The sequence below is a fragment of the Cucurbita maxima genome, unplaced genomic scaffold, assembly GCF_002738345.1.
Source record: "Cucurbita maxima cultivar Rimu unplaced genomic scaffold, Cmax_1.0 Cma_Scf00036, whole genome shotgun sequence".
Taxonomy (NCBI): Eukaryota; Viridiplantae; Streptophyta; class Magnoliopsida; order Cucurbitales; family Cucurbitaceae; genus Cucurbita; species Cucurbita maxima.
In genome coordinates, this window is record NW_019272052.1 from 147,604 (window position 1) to 164,857 (window position 17,254).

General features: G+C 35.4%; 2 protein-coding genes across 4 annotated transcripts in view; one reads left to right on the forward strand and one right to left on the reverse strand.

Annotated features, from left to right (window-relative positions):
• LOC111468422 (guanine nucleotide exchange factor SPIKE 1) overlaps window positions 1-15,176 on the forward strand; it is an 18,813-nt gene extending 3,637 nt beyond the window's left edge. For all 3 annotated transcript variants that reach the window (XM_023113634.1, XM_023113636.1, XM_023113635.1), the window contains 23 exons: window positions 346-657; window positions 875-1,150; window positions 2,545-2,712; window positions 2,854-3,045; window positions 3,160-3,203; window positions 3,716-3,785; window positions 3,911-4,072; window positions 4,266-4,373; window positions 4,549-4,586; window positions 4,933-5,077; window positions 5,507-5,633; window positions 6,407-6,600; window positions 7,159-7,289; window positions 8,226-8,301; window positions 8,471-8,581; window positions 10,631-10,813; window positions 11,287-11,436; window positions 11,780-11,953; window positions 12,060-12,407; window positions 12,490-12,822; window positions 13,410-13,595; window positions 13,701-14,675; window positions 14,789-15,176. In XM_023113634.1, the coding sequence (XP_022969402.1) occupies window positions 346-657; window positions 875-1,150; window positions 2,545-2,712; window positions 2,854-3,045; window positions 3,160-3,203; window positions 3,716-3,785; window positions 3,911-4,072; window positions 4,266-4,373; window positions 4,549-4,586; window positions 4,933-5,077; window positions 5,507-5,633; window positions 6,407-6,600; window positions 7,159-7,289; window positions 8,226-8,301; window positions 8,471-8,581; window positions 10,631-10,813; window positions 11,287-11,436; window positions 11,780-11,953; window positions 12,060-12,407; window positions 12,490-12,822; window positions 13,410-13,595; window positions 13,701-14,675; window positions 14,789-15,043 (4,758 nt within the window). In that variant the 3' untranslated portion in view covers window positions 15,044-15,176. The remainder of the gene's footprint in view (window positions 1-345; window positions 658-874; window positions 1,151-2,544; window positions 2,713-2,853; window positions 3,046-3,159; window positions 3,204-3,715; window positions 3,786-3,910; window positions 4,073-4,265; window positions 4,374-4,548; window positions 4,587-4,932; window positions 5,078-5,506; window positions 5,634-6,406; window positions 6,601-7,158; window positions 7,290-8,225; window positions 8,302-8,470; window positions 8,582-10,630; window positions 10,814-11,286; window positions 11,437-11,779; window positions 11,954-12,059; window positions 12,408-12,489; window positions 12,823-13,409; window positions 13,596-13,700; window positions 14,676-14,788) is intronic.
• A 66-nt stretch (window positions 15,177-15,242) lies between these two features.
• LOC111468426 (peroxisomal 2,4-dienoyl-CoA reductase) overlaps window positions 15,243-17,254 on the reverse strand; it is a 4,356-nt gene continuing 2,344 nt past the window's right edge. Inside the window, exons 3-5 of the mRNA XM_023113642.1 lie at window positions 16,472-16,641; window positions 16,170-16,392; window positions 15,243-15,610 (exon numbers count right to left, since the gene is read on the reverse strand). Of these exons, the coding sequence (XP_022969410.1) occupies window positions 15,456-15,610; window positions 16,170-16,392; window positions 16,472-16,641 (548 nt within the window). The 3' untranslated portion in view covers window positions 15,243-15,455. The remainder of the gene's footprint in view (window positions 15,611-16,169; window positions 16,393-16,471; window positions 16,642-17,254) is intronic.

Below are 17,254 nucleotides of genomic sequence, written 5' to 3' on the forward strand. Positions count from 1 at the left end.
TCAATTTTCCCCCCCCCCCCCCCTCCACCACCTTAAAATCCATCTATTATGTTCTTTGTAGGGGTATATATCTCTGGATATTTTCTTTTAAATACATAAGGATCTATGCCCCACAATTCCTTATTCCTGGTGGTGATATCAAACTCTTCTTCTACTATTGTCCTTTCGGAAATAAATGTTAATTTTATTGAAAGGTCTTTTTTCTATCTGTTCCTGCGGATGTTGTGAAATCTTGCTTAGTTCTTTTATGTGGCCTAAGGCAGTTTTGTCCGTGGTCCTGATCCTTTGAATATTTGTTTCACCGTTTGAACTAATACTCTTTAATTGTATAAACTCTACCTATAGGTGCATTTGAGTGAAAGAGAAAAGCAAAAACTGCAAGTGTGGTCTCAAATCATGCCTTACAGAGAATCCTTTGCCTGGGCCATTGTTGCATTATTTGATAACAGCACTGGTGCAGCATCTGCTGGATCTGCTTCCCCGAGTAGTCCTCTTGCTCCCAACATAACTGGATCTAGTTCCCATGAGGGTGTATTTGAACCTAGCACAAAGGTCACAGTGGATGGTAAGCTGGGTTGCTCTAGTGGAAGCTCTGTGGTTGTTGAAATATCCAACTTAAATAAGGTCAAGGAAGGCTACACGGAAGATGCACTTCAGGTGTGGTGCTTCAATCTATGTTAGGCATCTTTTTAGTTGTTTATTTATTTATTATTTTTATTACATCTTTAATGAGAAACATTGAATTCCATGTGGTGTGGTGCTTCAATCTATGTTAGGTATCTAATTTTATTTTTTCCAAAATATACTGTATCCCATATAAAATCTCGAAGTGCCTCTAAATGTGGTCGATGATGGTTGTTTGTTCAAATTGCAGGATCCCAAGTACAAGGTTCATAAACCTGTAAAAGGTGTTCTTAGGCTGGAAATTGAAAAGCACCAGATTTCCCATGCTGACAATGAAAACATGTCAGAAAATGGTAGTGTGATCAGTGACTCTGTTGAGATGGATTCCACATTCAAGAAGCTTCCTAATAACGGTTCTGATAGCCATCATCATAGTGGCAGCTTGAAGTTAAATTTTTCTGATGGGAAAGAATTTTCTGGTAATGGATCATATCCACATGGAAATGCAGATTCAAGTGCAGATGATGTAAGGATTGATTGTTGATGTTGTTCTTTATTTTATTATCTCACCACCCAATAGTTCTTTGTCTTAGAATCCTTATATTCATGTTTCATAGGTCTTTTTATCATTTCTTTTGAATTTTTACTCGCTTTGGAATCATGGTTTTGCTTTGAAGTAGTTTCTGATTGATGAAATGCTTGTAATCCGTTTATAAGTTAAACATGATAATTAGAGATAAATGGGTGAAGGACCAGGAATTGCTGATTATTAGAAATTCTTTAGGATATAGTAAGGAGAGAAGGTACATAATTTTCAGTGATTAACATATGGGTCGGGAATTGTTTGGAATACAATTCAGACTTGTTTTTAAGGGTTATGTTTTGAGAAGAGAAGCAAATTTCATTGATGAATGAAATAAAAGGAGCGATCTACTCCAAAACACCTATAGATGGATCACATGAACAATCTCATTTGGAAATCAAATAAGAAAGACTAAAATCAGAAAAGGATTATATTGTTTACATCAATAAATAGCGTGAAAAAGAATCAAATCCATAAACCTATCAAAAGATGAAAAAGAATCTCTGAAATGTCTACCACTCCTTTCCCTCCAAAGGAACCAAAAGAAGACTATTAAGAGAAAGCCAAAGAGACTTCTCTCCATGGAAAGGATGGCCATCAAAATATTGGTAAGGAAATCGTATGTGCATTCTGGAAAAGCCGAGGGCCAACCAAAAGCATCGAGGATGATGGCCCAATAACGAGAGGCATAAGAGCAATGAAATTTAGGGATATGTTGACTGAACACTTTGCTGGATTTTCTGTTTGCCTACCACCTTGAATTAGAGAGCCTTTATAAAATTTCCATCCTTTGTGTATTGGTCCATTGAACCTCTGGCTGCATAAAATTTTTAGGAATGAAATAATTTCCCAGAGAAGACCTTGACTTTTATGGCAGATAACTGGAAGTTGTTAACATTTTACTCAGTCTATTTAATTGGTGGAAGATAGTTTACAAATAATATCTTATGTGTTGGGTAAGGCATTCTTATTTTCATTTCTAGTGAATCTTCATAGCTAATTTACTATGATCCTTGTTTTCAAATTTTTTTTGGAGAAGGATCTCAAGTAGTTGATGTATGAAGAGAAATCTTGGAACAAGTCTTAGATTTCAAATAGTATCTTTAAATTAAAAAATATTTTAGCTTGAAAAGGAACTATACAGAATTAATTTCAATAAATAGATGTTTCTGGAATAGCAATGATGAACAACTGATGATAATCGTGAAGGATATATACGAAATTACATAGTTCTTAAAAATTGAAATTTATGCTATTATTTCTATACAATATTCACCATTGCGTAGCCGGATTATCATCATAACTGTTGACCATAAGGTTTGTTGGTTGGCTTTCAGTTCCACGCATTTGACTTCCGCATTATGATGAGGAATGAGCCGTTCTTGCAGCTCTTTCACTGTCTTTATGTTTACCCCATGACTGTTAGTTTGAACCGCAAGAGGAACTTGTTCATTCGTATAGAACTTAGAGAGGATGATAGTGACCCGCGTAGACAGCCTCTGGAGGTAAATTTCTATATATTTATAAAATATCAATTGCATGCACATAATTTCGTCTCTTTCCATCGGTGATGATCTCTGCATATATGGAGAGCAAAATGAATTTTGCATACTTATATATTTGATTTTTATGGGAGACTTTCTTAGGCTATGTATCCTGTGGAGCTGGGTGCTTCTCTTCAGAAGTGGACTCACACTCAAGTTGCTGTAGCTGCAAGAGTAGCTTGCTACCATGATGAGATTAAACTCTCCCTCCCTGCTACCTGGACACCAAAGCATCACTTATTATTCACATTCTTCAACATTGATATGCAAGCAAAACTAGAAGCTCCAATGCCAGTAAGTTCTATTCTGCTTCCCTTTGGATCTTGGTTCTTATATGGCTGATGGTTAATACTATGAAATCTGTTTGTTTCATTTTTTATTATCTCATATTCTGTTGTTATATTCCAGGTGCCAATTGGATATGCATCACTTCCCTTATCAGCACATGCTCAGTATGTACATAATCATCATGAAATCTATTACTTTCTTCTTCGTTTTTTTTTTCTTGTTTTTTTGTTTTAGTTTCTGGATAAGAGACGTGTTAAAATAGTAGGGAAATATTGTGAACAAGAACCTTGAATAAAGAAGTTTTTTTTGTCCAAAACTCACGGATATCAATTTAGATAAATAAATAAAATAAATAAAGCTTGAAAAGATTTGAAAAGTGACTAGTCGGATATACAGTTTCCTGATTGGCATTTTTATAAAGTGCTCATGCATCTTTTCACGTTTTGTTTCTTTGAATTTGGATTAAATTAATTCTATATATTACTAAGACTTGATTATCATATTGTGTATTTTCAAATTTCAGTTATTCCTTTTTGTTTCTACAATGTAGTTACTGGAAACAGGCTTTGAATGGTCTTATTAATTATTTAATGCCGATGCTCCAGTATTTTGGTAAACCGTGTTTATTTATGCATCTCCTGGATTTTAAATCTCTGATCTTGATGGTTTAATTTAGGTTACGGTCTGAAATTTCTTTACCAGTAATGAGAGAGCTTGTTCCGCATTACCTCCAAGATACAAACAGGGTATGTATTTGCTTCCTTCACTATGGTATCCTCTGCAACTGTGAAGCTTTCTGATTCAGTGATCTTATTGATCTGCGTTTATTTGTCTGCTACTAACCTACTATTCATGTTTTTCTGAATTTTAGGAGAGGCTAGATTACTTGGAAGATGGAAAAAACATCTTTAAATTGCGTTTAAGACTGTGTTCCTCCCTGTATCCCATTAATGAACGAATCAGGGATTTTTTTCTGGAATATGATAGACACACTCTTCGAACAAGCCCTCCATGGGGTTCTGAACTTCTGGAGGTATTTTTTTTCACTCTTATGAAAATTCCACCCTCCACCAACACCCTTGCGCTCTGTGAGAATTTTTTTCATATCATTTCATTCAACAATAGTAGATAGCCATAGTCGATATGTAGAAGCTTTAATTGTTTCAAACCAGATTGCGGTTATTTAACAGTAATATCTTTTCCATTGTGCTGTTCGTTACATGCAGGCTATTAACAGTTTGAAGAATGTTGATTCCACTGCGTTGCTCCAATTCCTTCATCCTATTTTGAATATGTTGCTTCATCTGATTGGCAATGGTGGAGAAACCCTCCAGGTTTTTACATTGAATTTATTCCTTTTTTTTTTCCAGGGGCCTATGTATGCTCTGATTAATTTCTTTCAAGCCTATATGACTTTGCTTGAAATTTTGATAATTTATCATTCCACATTTCTTTTTGGGGTATCAATACAAGCTGTTATCTAATTCCAGTTTGTCCTATGTATTTCAGGTTGCGGCGTTTAGAGCAATGGTTAATATTGTTACTAGGTAGTTGTTCTAGTTTTGTAGATTTTACATTTATGTGGGTCTAATTTATTAAGCCTCTCAAATGCTTCATGAGTTTTCTGATTTTCTTTGATGCCAGTATAAAATTTGAGCCTATGCTCTTACTTTCCAAATTCCAGATCAAGTTCCCATCTAACTCTGAATTTACGTAATCATCATACAGTTTCTTTGATCGTTCAGTTTTTTCTCAATACATTTACTCTATTTACGAAGTTCTCATTAACTATTTGTTTGACATTTCTTTGATTCACATTCTGTCTGTGCAAAATTGGAATTTTTATCGTTTATTTATTGCCTTTTGTTGTTACATCATGCGACAAATATATAGGGTGCAGCAGGAATCGGCTGAAGATGGTGAAAGAAACCACTTCCTGGTTAATTATGTCGATTATGCTTTTGATGACTTCGGAGGTCGACAGCCACCTGTGTACCCTGGTCTGTCCACTGTCTGGGGAAGCTTGGCTAGGAGCAAGGTGGTTTTGACTCTTTTATTTTAATATCATAAGAATTGCTACATCTTTTCTTTTGTGCATGAATCATGTGACTGGCACACACAACTTGTTATTGTTTAGCACAAACCTTGAAGACATTGGCTGGTCATTCATCAATTTTTTTTTTCCAATTATTATTTCCTTCTGGGGTTTCATTTAGGCCCCTCCTATTTTGGTTATCATTGAACCTTCATACTTGTCTTCTCCTTTTGATTTATGATCGGTCGGTTATGTTCTTGGTTAACATAATGAACACAACACGGACGATCCTTTACATATGAACCATGTGGAGTTTGTTTGATTCCAATTTTTCTTAGTCATGAAGCTCTGTTAAAATGCTGTTTCATTATTTTTCCATTTATTGTATGCAAAAAACATATTAGAGATTGCTGAAGTTTTTCTGTTTTGTAGGCCAAAGGCTATCGTGTTGGACCAGTATATGATGATGTTTTGGCTATGGCCTGGTTTTTCCTTGAACTAATTGTCAAATCAATGGCACTGGAGAAAACTCGGCTTTTCTATCATAGTCTTCCATTAGGTGGGTTTAAAGGTCTGGTTTTTAGGTTTTATATGCTAAACATGTATTCATGCAGATGCATTGCTTGTGTAAGTGTGAATGTATTTTTAATCTACTGGGGTTTTTTGGCTCGGAAGTGAGAGTTTGTCATGAAAATATATATGTACTAAAATTTACTGTATGTTAAATTACTTTCGAACTCCAAGGTTCAAGTTATAAAGAGACCTAAAATGTGGATCTATTGATATTGAATGTGGAGAATAACATGTTAGAGATGGGACTCTTTTTGTGGGATTGTTTTTGGTATGCTCTTGTACATTCTTTCATTTGTCTCAATCAAAGCTTGGTTTGTTGCCTAGAAACAATGTTGAGAATAACAATGAGGGATTTGAATCTAAGCTTCTAATCTAATTTCATATTAAAGTACCAATATTCCCTTAAGCTTATGTACATATATTATTATTATTATTTTACCCTAAATTTGCTACTTGGTTTATTGGATTTCTACTTCAGTGTACACTAGCCATATCACTTTGAACATTCTGCTTCGGGAAGATAATCCTTTTTTCTTTTTCCATGAAGTTGTTTCAGCATTGTGCATTCCCCTACTTACGTACTTTGCTCTATTTCTCAAAATAATATCTTCTTATCTGAGTTACTTTACTTGTTGTTGACATTTGAAATGATCAACGAGAGGTTGCTGTTTGGTTAATGATTGAATATATTTCTGTCTGATACGGGTGAAGATATTCTTTTGAATTTCCTTTTTTTGTTCCCTATTTTTTGCCTTACAGGTGAAGATATTCCTCCAATGCAATTGAAAGAAGGTGTATTTAGATGCATAATGCAGTTGTATGATTGCCTTCTTACTGAAGTACACGAACGTTGCAAGAAGGGATTAAGCTTGGCTAAACGTTTGAATAGCAGTTTAGCGTTCTTTTGTTATGATCTTTTGTCCATTATTGAACCTCGCCAAGTATTTGATTTGGTATACTTTTCTACTTCTCAAATATTGTTTCACTTCTTTTTTGGTCTATACTAAGTTATGGATGTAGGCAGATAATAATTATTGTGTACTTGTAAAATCTAAACTGGTAAAAGAAATCATTCTAAAATTTTCCGAGGAAGACATTTTTTTTAATGTGAGCTTTCAAGAATCTAGAACTTCCACCAAGATTTTTTTATTTTTTATTTTTTTTATTTTAAATATATATATAAATTTTAGAACTCTTTCTAGTCATGGATGTTATTATACTATTGATAGTAATACGGAGTAATCCTTGTTTCTGCTAACCATTCAAATTTCAAGTCGAATTTAATTTTAGTTGTGTAAACTTGTTGTTGGTTGAATTATTTAGAGTACAAGGAAAACTGGATATGTATTCTCTTGCGAGTAGAGATAAAGGCATGGCTTTGCTAAAGACATTCCTTCATACATAGAGCATAAAAAGCTTTCTGCGTATAGAATCCAGGATGTGGCATTTCTACGCTATGGTCTTTCACCCCATTAGATAAATTGATTGTTATGTTAATCAATCTGTTGCAGGTATCCTTGTACCTGGACAAGTTTTCAGGTGTCTGCCAATCTGTTCTGCATGACTGCAAGCTTACATTTTTACAGATTATATGTGATCATGACCTCTTTGTGGAAATGCCCGGAAGAGACCCTTCTGATAGGTGCCTTATCTTTAACATATACTTTGACAATGATTATACATCATTTTTCTGCCCTGGAAATAATAAACACGTTCATTTCAGAGCTGTCAAATAAAAAATGGTTCTTCCACATGCTTGGTCAAATTCTCTCAAATCTTAATAATCAAAGCAGAACGAGGAACCCTTTAGTAAATCTACTCTGCACAATTTTTGTATAAATACTGATCGTCTACCTCATTATGTTGAAAAGAATTGGAAAAAGACTATAACATGGGCAATGGTTCTAGTTTCTTTTATTGTGTTTAAATCCTGTTCATGTGATGTACCAGTTGAATTCAGAGAAAAATGTCGGCATGGCTATGAGTTTTTCACTCATTTGGCCAAAGTCTGCCTGTGGGAAATGCCTTGGTTTTTGAAAGACTTGCTTGTGTATTAATGACACTGAGGCTTGTGTATTAATAAGATTAAATTGGCCTTGCAGCTGGAATATCACATAATAGAAATTGAGTGAGGATTACAATATTTTTACTGCCGTGTTTGCCTTGAATTTCCTAGCTCTATCTTGTAGCCTCCTATTTCCTTATCTTCCTAGCCTCTGGTAGCTCTTTCTTTCTTGTCAATGTGGTCATGTGACTGAGGGCTTTGTAGAGTAGAAACTTTCGTCCCTGGTCTTGGTAGAAAAAGTGGGAAAAGGAACTTTTGATTTGAGGAATGAGGCAAGAACACCTACTCTATCTGGTTTGATAAAACTGAGCTGGAATGGTTGGTTGATGTTCTCTTTGACTCTGTTCTTGTCCGATCAATCATGAATTTTTCAGGAAGTTGCAACAAAAAAGGAGTTCCCGTGGATGATATGAAATTGGGTGCTAAATCTAGCACGTTAATCGTTATTTTGGGTTTAATAATGCCTTGTAGCTTTATATCTGACCAATTTTTTTTTCTTTTTTTCTGTTCTAGGAACTACCTTTCATCTGTATTAATACAAGAACTTTTTCTTACTTGGGATCATGATGATTTACCTCTGCGGGCCAAGGTGAGACCATTCACAATCTGTATTGGAGAAGTAATCATGCTCTATTTCATAGGGCACTTAAATTTTCATATGGATGATCTTGGTTTTGGTTTGGCATACCTACTATATAAAGTTGTTTTTTGCGTTTGTCCCACTTGGTTAACTCTTTCTAATCTGATTATGTTTATAGGCGGCTAGAATTTTAGTTGTTCTCTTATGCAAGCATGAATTTGATGCTCGGTACCAGAAGCCTGAAGATAAACTATACATTGCTCAGCTGTATTTTCCACTTATCGGGCAGGTGCATGTTTTTCTTTTAATCTATTCTAGCCTTTTATGTATATTTTTAAGTTAGCGTGTGAAAACTTAGCTTAGCTTAAATGTATGACCCACGCTGTCTTCCAATATCCAAGAGATATTTTTTACTGATTTATTATCATTTTCCTAAAATTTTACATTTGTGTAGTAAAGCGTGATTACATTTCTCTTTGATTTGAAGTGCAGATTTGATTAATAACATGATTTCGACTAACTTAGTGATCATGCTCCTTTAAGAATTCGATGTTCTGTGATGAATAATATGGTTTAAGGTATTGAACTGATATTGGAATTACAACGTTAATTAGTGCATCTGGGTGCATTGGTTGAAAAAAAATAAGAATATCGGACTTTATTATAAAAAAATCTGGAAAATTGAGATTGCCAACTAAATGTTTTTGAAGATTATCTGCTAGCTCATGTTGGAAGATGTCAACAATGTGTTACCAAGATAAATGATTAATGGAGGTATTGGGATTTAATTGTTGTGAAATTTTCAAATGTTCTAGATCATGGTTGAAATAGAACCCTATACAACGTTAATTAGTGCATCTGGGTGCATTGGTTGAAAAAAAATAAGAATATCGGACTTTATTATAAAAAAATCTGGAAAATTGAGATTGCCAACTAAATGTTTTTGAAGATTATCTGCTAGCTCATGTTGGAAGATGTCAACAATGTGTTACCAAGATAAATGATTAATGGAGGTATTGGGATTTAATTGTTGTGAAATTTTCAAATGTTCTAGATCATGGTTGAAATAGAACCCTATACAACGTTAATTAGTGCATCTGGGTGCATTGGTTGAAAAAAAATAAGAATATCGGACTTTATTATAAAAAAATCTGGAAAATTGAGATTGCCAACTAAATGTTTTTGAAGATTATCTGCTAGCTCATGTTGGAAGATGTCAACAATGTGTTACCAAGATAAATGATTAATGGAGGTATTGGGATTTAATTGTTGTGAAATTTTCAAATGTTCTAGATCATGGTTGAAATAGAACCCTATGCATTTTAGCGTCATGTCACAACCAAAAGGAAAAAAAGTATTTTTCTTATAAATCAGCAGAATAGGGGTTTCTTTTATTTATTTTTTAGCCCAACAAATGTAGGGTTTAGAAATTTGAACATTCGATCTCAAGGGAAGGAGTATTTGACGATTATCATTGAGTTGTGTTTCTGTCGGTTGGATGTATAATGATTGCACCAATAAATACTCATTATTTGCCCTTAATATGTAAGTTTAGTTTCGGAGGCTGGAAATAGTAATTATGACTTCATAAACTCTCAGTAATCCAAGACTGCGATAGTAGATTCTATGTTCTGTAGAAAAAATAATCTCTTAGTAATCATATTTGAAACAAACAACTAATGTATATGATAACTTCTGTTGGGGTTCCTTTTGTTAGTCTCTTTTTACATATGTTCATTTTTCTTTACCAAAGCTCAGTTTCTCATAAAAAATGCTACCATATTCATTTTTTGGCCAACGTAAAATTTTGTTTCCAAGGCTGAAAATAATTTTTTGGACCTTGTATACGCTTTTCAGTGGTCCAAGACATAAGACATAAATTCTATGATCCGGGGAAAATCATCTTTTAGTAGGTTGATCTTATAGAGCGTCAGCCTTTATATGATTCCATGAAGATCATCTAGAGCTTACATGATTCAAAATAATAATTCCTGCTACAATAGGCATGTCCAGTATTAAAGTTTATAGGTTTTTTGTTTCTTCATTGCTTGGAGGAGATCTGAGGATTATATTTATGTCTGTTCACTCAAGATATTGCAGCTTCACATTATGTCATTAGCTAATGCCTTCAGAAAGTTGCATCTCTTTTTACTTTTGTTATTTTCCAGTTAAAACCTTATAATTCATCAAGTTGATACTTAATCTGCACGTGCATGAAGTGTATATTTCAAACCATATTTGCTCACATTGGATTATAGAATGTATTATCAATATATCACCATGTTGATCTTAACCAAGATCAGTTTTGCTGAACTGATTGCCTTTTTTTCTTTGACAGATTTTAGATGAAATGCCTGTCTTCTATAACCTAAATGCCATAGAGAAGCGTGAAGTTTTGATTGTGATTTTGCAAATTGTGCGCAATTTAGATGATACCTCACTTGTCAAGGCATGGCAACAAAGCATTGCTCGAACCAGATTATTTTTCAAGCTCATGGAAGAATGCCTAATTCTTTTTGAGGTTGTTATTTATATGAAATTCCCTATTCTGTTGACGTCTTATTTGGCTTTTTGATCTTGTAGGTGATTGTTGTTATGATCACTTATTGTTCTAGTTGATAATGTATAACATCACTAAGATAAATGGTTCTATAGCCGGGTCTCATTAGTTTCTAATTATATTATTTCTCGCTTCATTATTGTTATTTTTAGTTAATAATCTCAAGCCCTTATTGAAGTACCTATTTCTTGTTTCCTTCCATAGTGATAGGATAGTGAATAATACATCTCCCTGTTTTTTATATAAAAAAGAAGATAAATTATATATCCTATTCTTTGATTTTGTATATTTTCATATGCATGAAAAGAATAGTGAATAATATATCATTTCCTTTTTATGTAGACCATATATGACTCTGATGTTTATGTTTCTCAAGAGTGGTATGGAGATTGACTTGAAGTACTTGTTTTCTTGATGTCCCCTCTATTTTGCAGCATAGAAAACCTGCTGATGGCATGCTTATGGGATCCAGTTCTCGGAGCCCTGCTGCTGTTGGTGATACCCCTGGTTCCCCCAAGTACTCTGACAGACTATCTCCTGCAATCAACAACTACCTATCTGAGGCATCAAGACAAGAATTCAGAGTGGGTTCCATTCTCTTCATGCTCTGCTTTACCCGTGTGTGTGCTGTTGGGGAAAGAAAGAGGGGGGGATGGGGGTTAGCAATTTGGCAGAATTTTTAATTGTTTCTTTAAATTCTTTTTCCTGAGTTTGATCATTACGTAATCATCTGAGTTTTTTGTTCCTAATTTGCGAGTTTGCACAATAATAGTGACATTTTAATTCATCCAATCACAATACTAAAGATAATTCTGAAAGCATTATTTTGTGTGAACAAGTTCACATGTTTCTTTATCCATGCTTGATAATTGCTATTTTAGGTTATAAAATCTTCTAATTTCTTGTCGGGTATATTCTACATTGCAGCCTCAGGGAACACCTGATAATGGTTATCTGTGGCAGAGGGTGAATTCTCAGTTGAGCTCCCCAAATCAGCCATATTCGTTGAGAGAAGCACTTGCCCAGGCACAATCTTCTAGGATTGGTGCATCGGCTCAGGCACTAAGAGAGTCGCTGCACCCAGTATTAAGACAAAAATTAGTACGCTTCTCTTATTCTCAATTTTAATTTGATTCCCGACAGTGATTATGTATAACATTACTGTCATATTTGTATTAGGCAACTGAACTTGTAAGTTTTCTCTCAGGAACTTTGGGAAGAAAACTTAAGTGCAGCAGTTAGCCTTCAGGTTTTGGAAATAACCGAGAAGTTTTCCTTGATGGCATCTTCTCATAGCATTGCCACTGACTACGGGAAACTTGATTGCATCACCTCCATATTCATGAGCTTCTTCTCTAAGAATCAACCTTTGGCATTCTACAAGGCCTTATTTCCCGTCTTTAACAGTGTCTTTGATCTTCATGGTGCAACTTTAATGGCGAGAGAAAATGACCGTTTCTTGAAGCAAGTAACATTCCATCTTCTTAGGCTTGCAGTTTTTCGAAATGATAGCATAAGGAAAAGGGCTGTTTCAGGGCTTCAGATTCTTGTGAGGGTAGGATTTTATTTTGCATTTTCCACTAATTTAAAACTCGTGTTTTGTTATCTAATACTGTATTCTTTCTTTTGTGTTGCAGAGTTCTTTCTGTCACTTTATGCAGACGGCTAGATTGAGGGTCATGCTCATAATTACTTTATCAGAATTGACGTCTGATGTGCAAGTAACTCAGATGAAGGCAAATGGGACACTTGAAGAGAGTGGTGAAGCACAGCGTCTTCGAAAATCCTTAGAAGACATGGCTGATGAATCGAAGAGTTCTGATCTGCTGAAGGAATGCGGACTTCCTGAGAATGCTCTTGTAATAATTCCAGAAGCTTCTGCTGACAATAGGTGGTCCTGGTCAGAGTTGAAATATCTTTCTGACAGCCTCCTTCTTGCTCTTGATGCTAGTCTAGAGCATGCTCTTTTAGTAAGTTTTTTGGCCACTCATGTTGAGATAATTAATTGCTATTATTATTTTTGGTCTGAACATGTATGCTCACAATCCATTCTATTCATTCCAGATGAAATGTTGGGAGTGCAGGGCTTTAGTGGTATATGTTTGGTTTTAGTTCTCCCCTAAAACTTCAACTAGTGATACCTGGTGCTAACACCATTCTGGGATGTCTGTTATAGAAAAGTTTTTTTTGATCTGCAATAATATACTTACTCAATTTCATATAGAAAATGTGTAAGCTGATAAGGTTGACGCTTTTGAACTTTCTAAAATTTATGAAAATAATTCCTCTAATTGCATCAATCATGTAATGAAGAGGGAGAGTATCCTCTCTGAAGTCCGGAATCATGAGAGGAGTCTATATGGCTCTGCACAGATTAGACTAATGGTATTTCTGATTATTTATGATGTTTTCTTTCACTCCAGAAGGGAGTTTGTTTCCTTCAAACTAGTGGTATTTCTGGTAGTAGTTTTGCCTTCCAAAGACTTCGATAGTGACATTTGACGCAAGCACCAATAATTACTGTGCCATACTTAAGCTGGTAATTTTCTTTATTTAGGCCTCTATGATGTCAATGGATAGATATGCTGCTGCAGAAGGTTTCTATAAACTTGCAATGGCATTCGCCCCTGTGCCTGATCTTCATATTATGTGGTTATTGCATTTATGCGATGCACATCAAGAGATGCAATCGTGGGCAGAAGCTGCACAGTGTGCTGTAGCGGTTGCAGCTATGGTCATGCAGGTAGTTTACATATATGGAATTGTGTATACCCAAATTTGTATTGTCTGTCTGGGTGCTTAGGACGGAAATTTTTTGTTCTTTGATAAATACTTGGATTTCCTTTAGGCTCTTGTTGCTCGAAATGATGGTGTCTGGAGCAGAGATCATGTAGCAGCTCTACGTAGAATTTGCCCTATGGTCAGCGGTGAGATCACCTCGGAGGCATCAGCAGCTGAGGTCGAGGGATATGGTGCTTCTAAACTCACTGTCGACTCTGCTGTGAAGTACCTACAGCTCGCAAACAAGCTTTTCTCCCAAGCTGAGTTGTATCATTTTTGTGCTAGTATTCTGGAACTTGTAATTCCAGTCTATAAAAGTAGGAGAGCATATGGACAACTGGCAAAAAGTCACACTTTACTGACAAATATTTACGAATCAATCCTTGAGCAGGAGTCGAGCCCAATTCCATTTACTGATGCAACATATTATAGGGTGGGATTCTATGGTGAAAGTTTCGGGAAGCTGGATAGGAAGGAATACGTTTATCGTGAGCCCCGTGATGTGCGGTTAGGTGACATAATGGAGAAGCTCAGTCATGTATATGAATCTAGGATGGATGGCAGTCACACACTGCATATTATTCCAGACTCCAGACAAGTGAAAGCGGAGGAGTTGCAGCCGGGAGCTTGCTACCTACAGATAACGGCAGTTGACCCTGTCATTGAAGATGAAGATCTGGGAAGTAGAAGAGAGAGAATCATTTCTCTATCCACTGGGAGTGTCCGTGCTCGTGTATTTGACCGTTTCTTATTTGATACACCATTTACCAAAAATGGAAAGACTCAAGGTGGACTAGAAGACCAGTGGAAGAGGAGGACTGTTCTACAGACCGAGGGCTCCTTCCCGGCATTGGTAAATAGACTCTTAGTAACCAAATCCGAATCGCTCGAGTTCTCCCCTGTGGAAAATGCAATTGGAATGATTGAAACTAGAACCGCTGCTCTGCGGAATGAACTGGAAGAGCCTCGCAGTTCTGAGGGGGATCAACTTCCACGACTCCAGAGTCTCCAGAGAATACTCCAAGGCAGTGTTGCAGTTCAAGTGAGCTTCTTACTCAGTTTCTGTTATAATTTTATTCTTGTACACGATTGAAGTTAAGATACCGAATCAGATTTTCATCTTTAAGACTCTGATGTACTTCTCCATGAATGCAGGTTAACAGTGGAGTGTTGAGTGTGTGCACTGCATTCTTGTCCGGTGAGCCAGCTACGAGGTTGCGGTCGCAGGAGTTACAGCAACTCATTGCTGCGCTTCTTGAATTTATGGCTGTATGTAAGCGTGCAATTCGAGTTCATTTCAGATTAATTGGAGAGGAAGACCAGGAGTTCCACACCCAACTGGTGAATGGATTTCAGTCCCTCACCGCCGAACTATCGCATTATATTCCCGCCATTCTATCTGAATTGTAAGCACTGTGTGAATACCTCTTTTTTTCACTTTTCCTGGGTTTCATGTAGTAACTAACTCTACATTCTTGATCATAATTGCTGTGTAGTCTGTCGCAACATTGTATTTCTTCTTGTATATATATTTTGGTTCAGTTGCATCAAGATTTTACCGTGCAAGTGTGGTGTGTGCTCTAATAATAGGTTAAAAAATGCAACCACAAAGATAAACAGTTCATTTATTCTTGCAATCTAAATGACCTGTTCTCACTATCATAAGTGTCCAAGCGTCACAAATGTGTGGAATCAAAATTCTCACTACCAGTTACAATCAAGTTTATGGTGCACAGAAATTTGAATTCCTTGAATAATGTCTAGCAAAGGCATACAAGTACTGTATATAAAGATTAACTTAATTTATTGGTGAGGTTCGCCATCACAGCTTACTCTTTGGAACACCAACAGGTGAATTTCTGGACCTCTTTTCCACCACTCGCGACAACTGCTTAACAGCTTCCTTGGGCAGGCGACGAGGCATGCTCAACCACATCCCTCCATCGGCAATGATAGTTGTTCCATTCACGTATTTACCTTCAAAATATACATAATGTACGATATTTAATCAACTAAAGATTAATCTTGTGCACTTCAAAATAATAGACTCCTAAAACTTGAGATTCTTAAACAAATACATTTTACCCTTATACTTTCCATGCTGTTAAGGAATTTAACATTCTATTTTCCATCGACGATTGTATCTGATAGATCCATTTCTATAAAAAGTTTAAATAAATAAAAAGATATCTGAAAACAATTTTGAAAGTCAATGTTGACATGGTACCAAACAAGAAAGTTGTCAACAAGATCAACCTAAACCGAAAACATGAAGAGCTTCTACTTATCATTTTTAAAAATGCAACATGTTTGGGTAAGTCTCTAATGCAAAAATGATTAAAACATATGCATTACGGCCAAAACTCATGATTTTTGTGTACATGTCGGATCATACGCCAAGATGTAAAGACTAAGCATTTAAAACATTCTCAAAGCATGACTTTTTTTACCAAAAAATAAAAAAGTTTTGAAACATTCAGATTAACATCAAAAAGTAGAAAATTAAGAAATGTTGCATGATTAACAAGGGGCGCACCTGCATCCGAGGCAAGGTAGAGAGCAGCCATAGCAATATCCCATTTTTCTCCTACTCTGTACAAAGGCATATCTGCTCTTACCTTGCTGCTTATCTCTTCAGGTGCGAGTTTACTCAAACCAGGAGTACCCTGGATGGGTCCTGGTGCAATGCCGTTGACCCTAATATCATAATCAGCGCCCCATTCCAGAGCTAAGTTTCTTGTAATAGCATCTACAGCTGCCTGTTAGAAAGAAAATTCGACGAAAGTTCTTCCAACCGAAAAAGAGAGATTATAACCTTCAGACATGAACACAACTAACCTTGGCTGCAGATACATGAATTTGATACCAGACAGCTGTGTAATGCAAAGTAGCACTAATATTAATAATTGTTCCACCGGTAAGTGAATTCCTTCCAGGTCCTCCTTTCTTGAGATATTTAAGTGATTCATGGCACATTGTGAATGTGCCAACTGAATCAATATCCATAACTGCAGGGGATTGTCAAAATCAAGCGTAAGTAAATAGACTATGTGGCACTTCATGGAAAGCATGTTCCGGCAACAAGCGCCCATTTCGTATTATGTAATAACTACTTTCTGGTTTCAATCTTACACATTCACCAAACATCTTTACGTAAATGAACACGTCTCTATCTAAAATAATTAGATTAACTTTGAAAGACAAACACATGCAATAAAAAAAAAATGATTAAAATTTAAGTTTAGTTCTTAAATTTTCAAGTTTGTCTATTTAGTGCTGAACTTTAAAAAGTGTCTAGTAGGTTCTTAATTTTATCAAAATCGTATCTATAAGATCTCATAACTTTAAAAAGTTTAATAAATTTCTTAACTTTCGATTTTCTAGTTGTAGGTTCATAAATTTCAAACCACATTAAATAGGATAGTGACCTATTACATTCAATATTTAAGTATCTATTGAATCAAAATTGAAAGTTTAAGAACTTATTAGACACTTTTAAAAGTTCAAGGACTAGATAGACACAAATTTGGAAGTTTTAAGACTAAACTTGTAATTTAACAAAAAAAAAAAAAAAAAAAAAAAAAAAAAAAAAAAAAAAAAAAAAAAAAAAAAAAAAAAAAA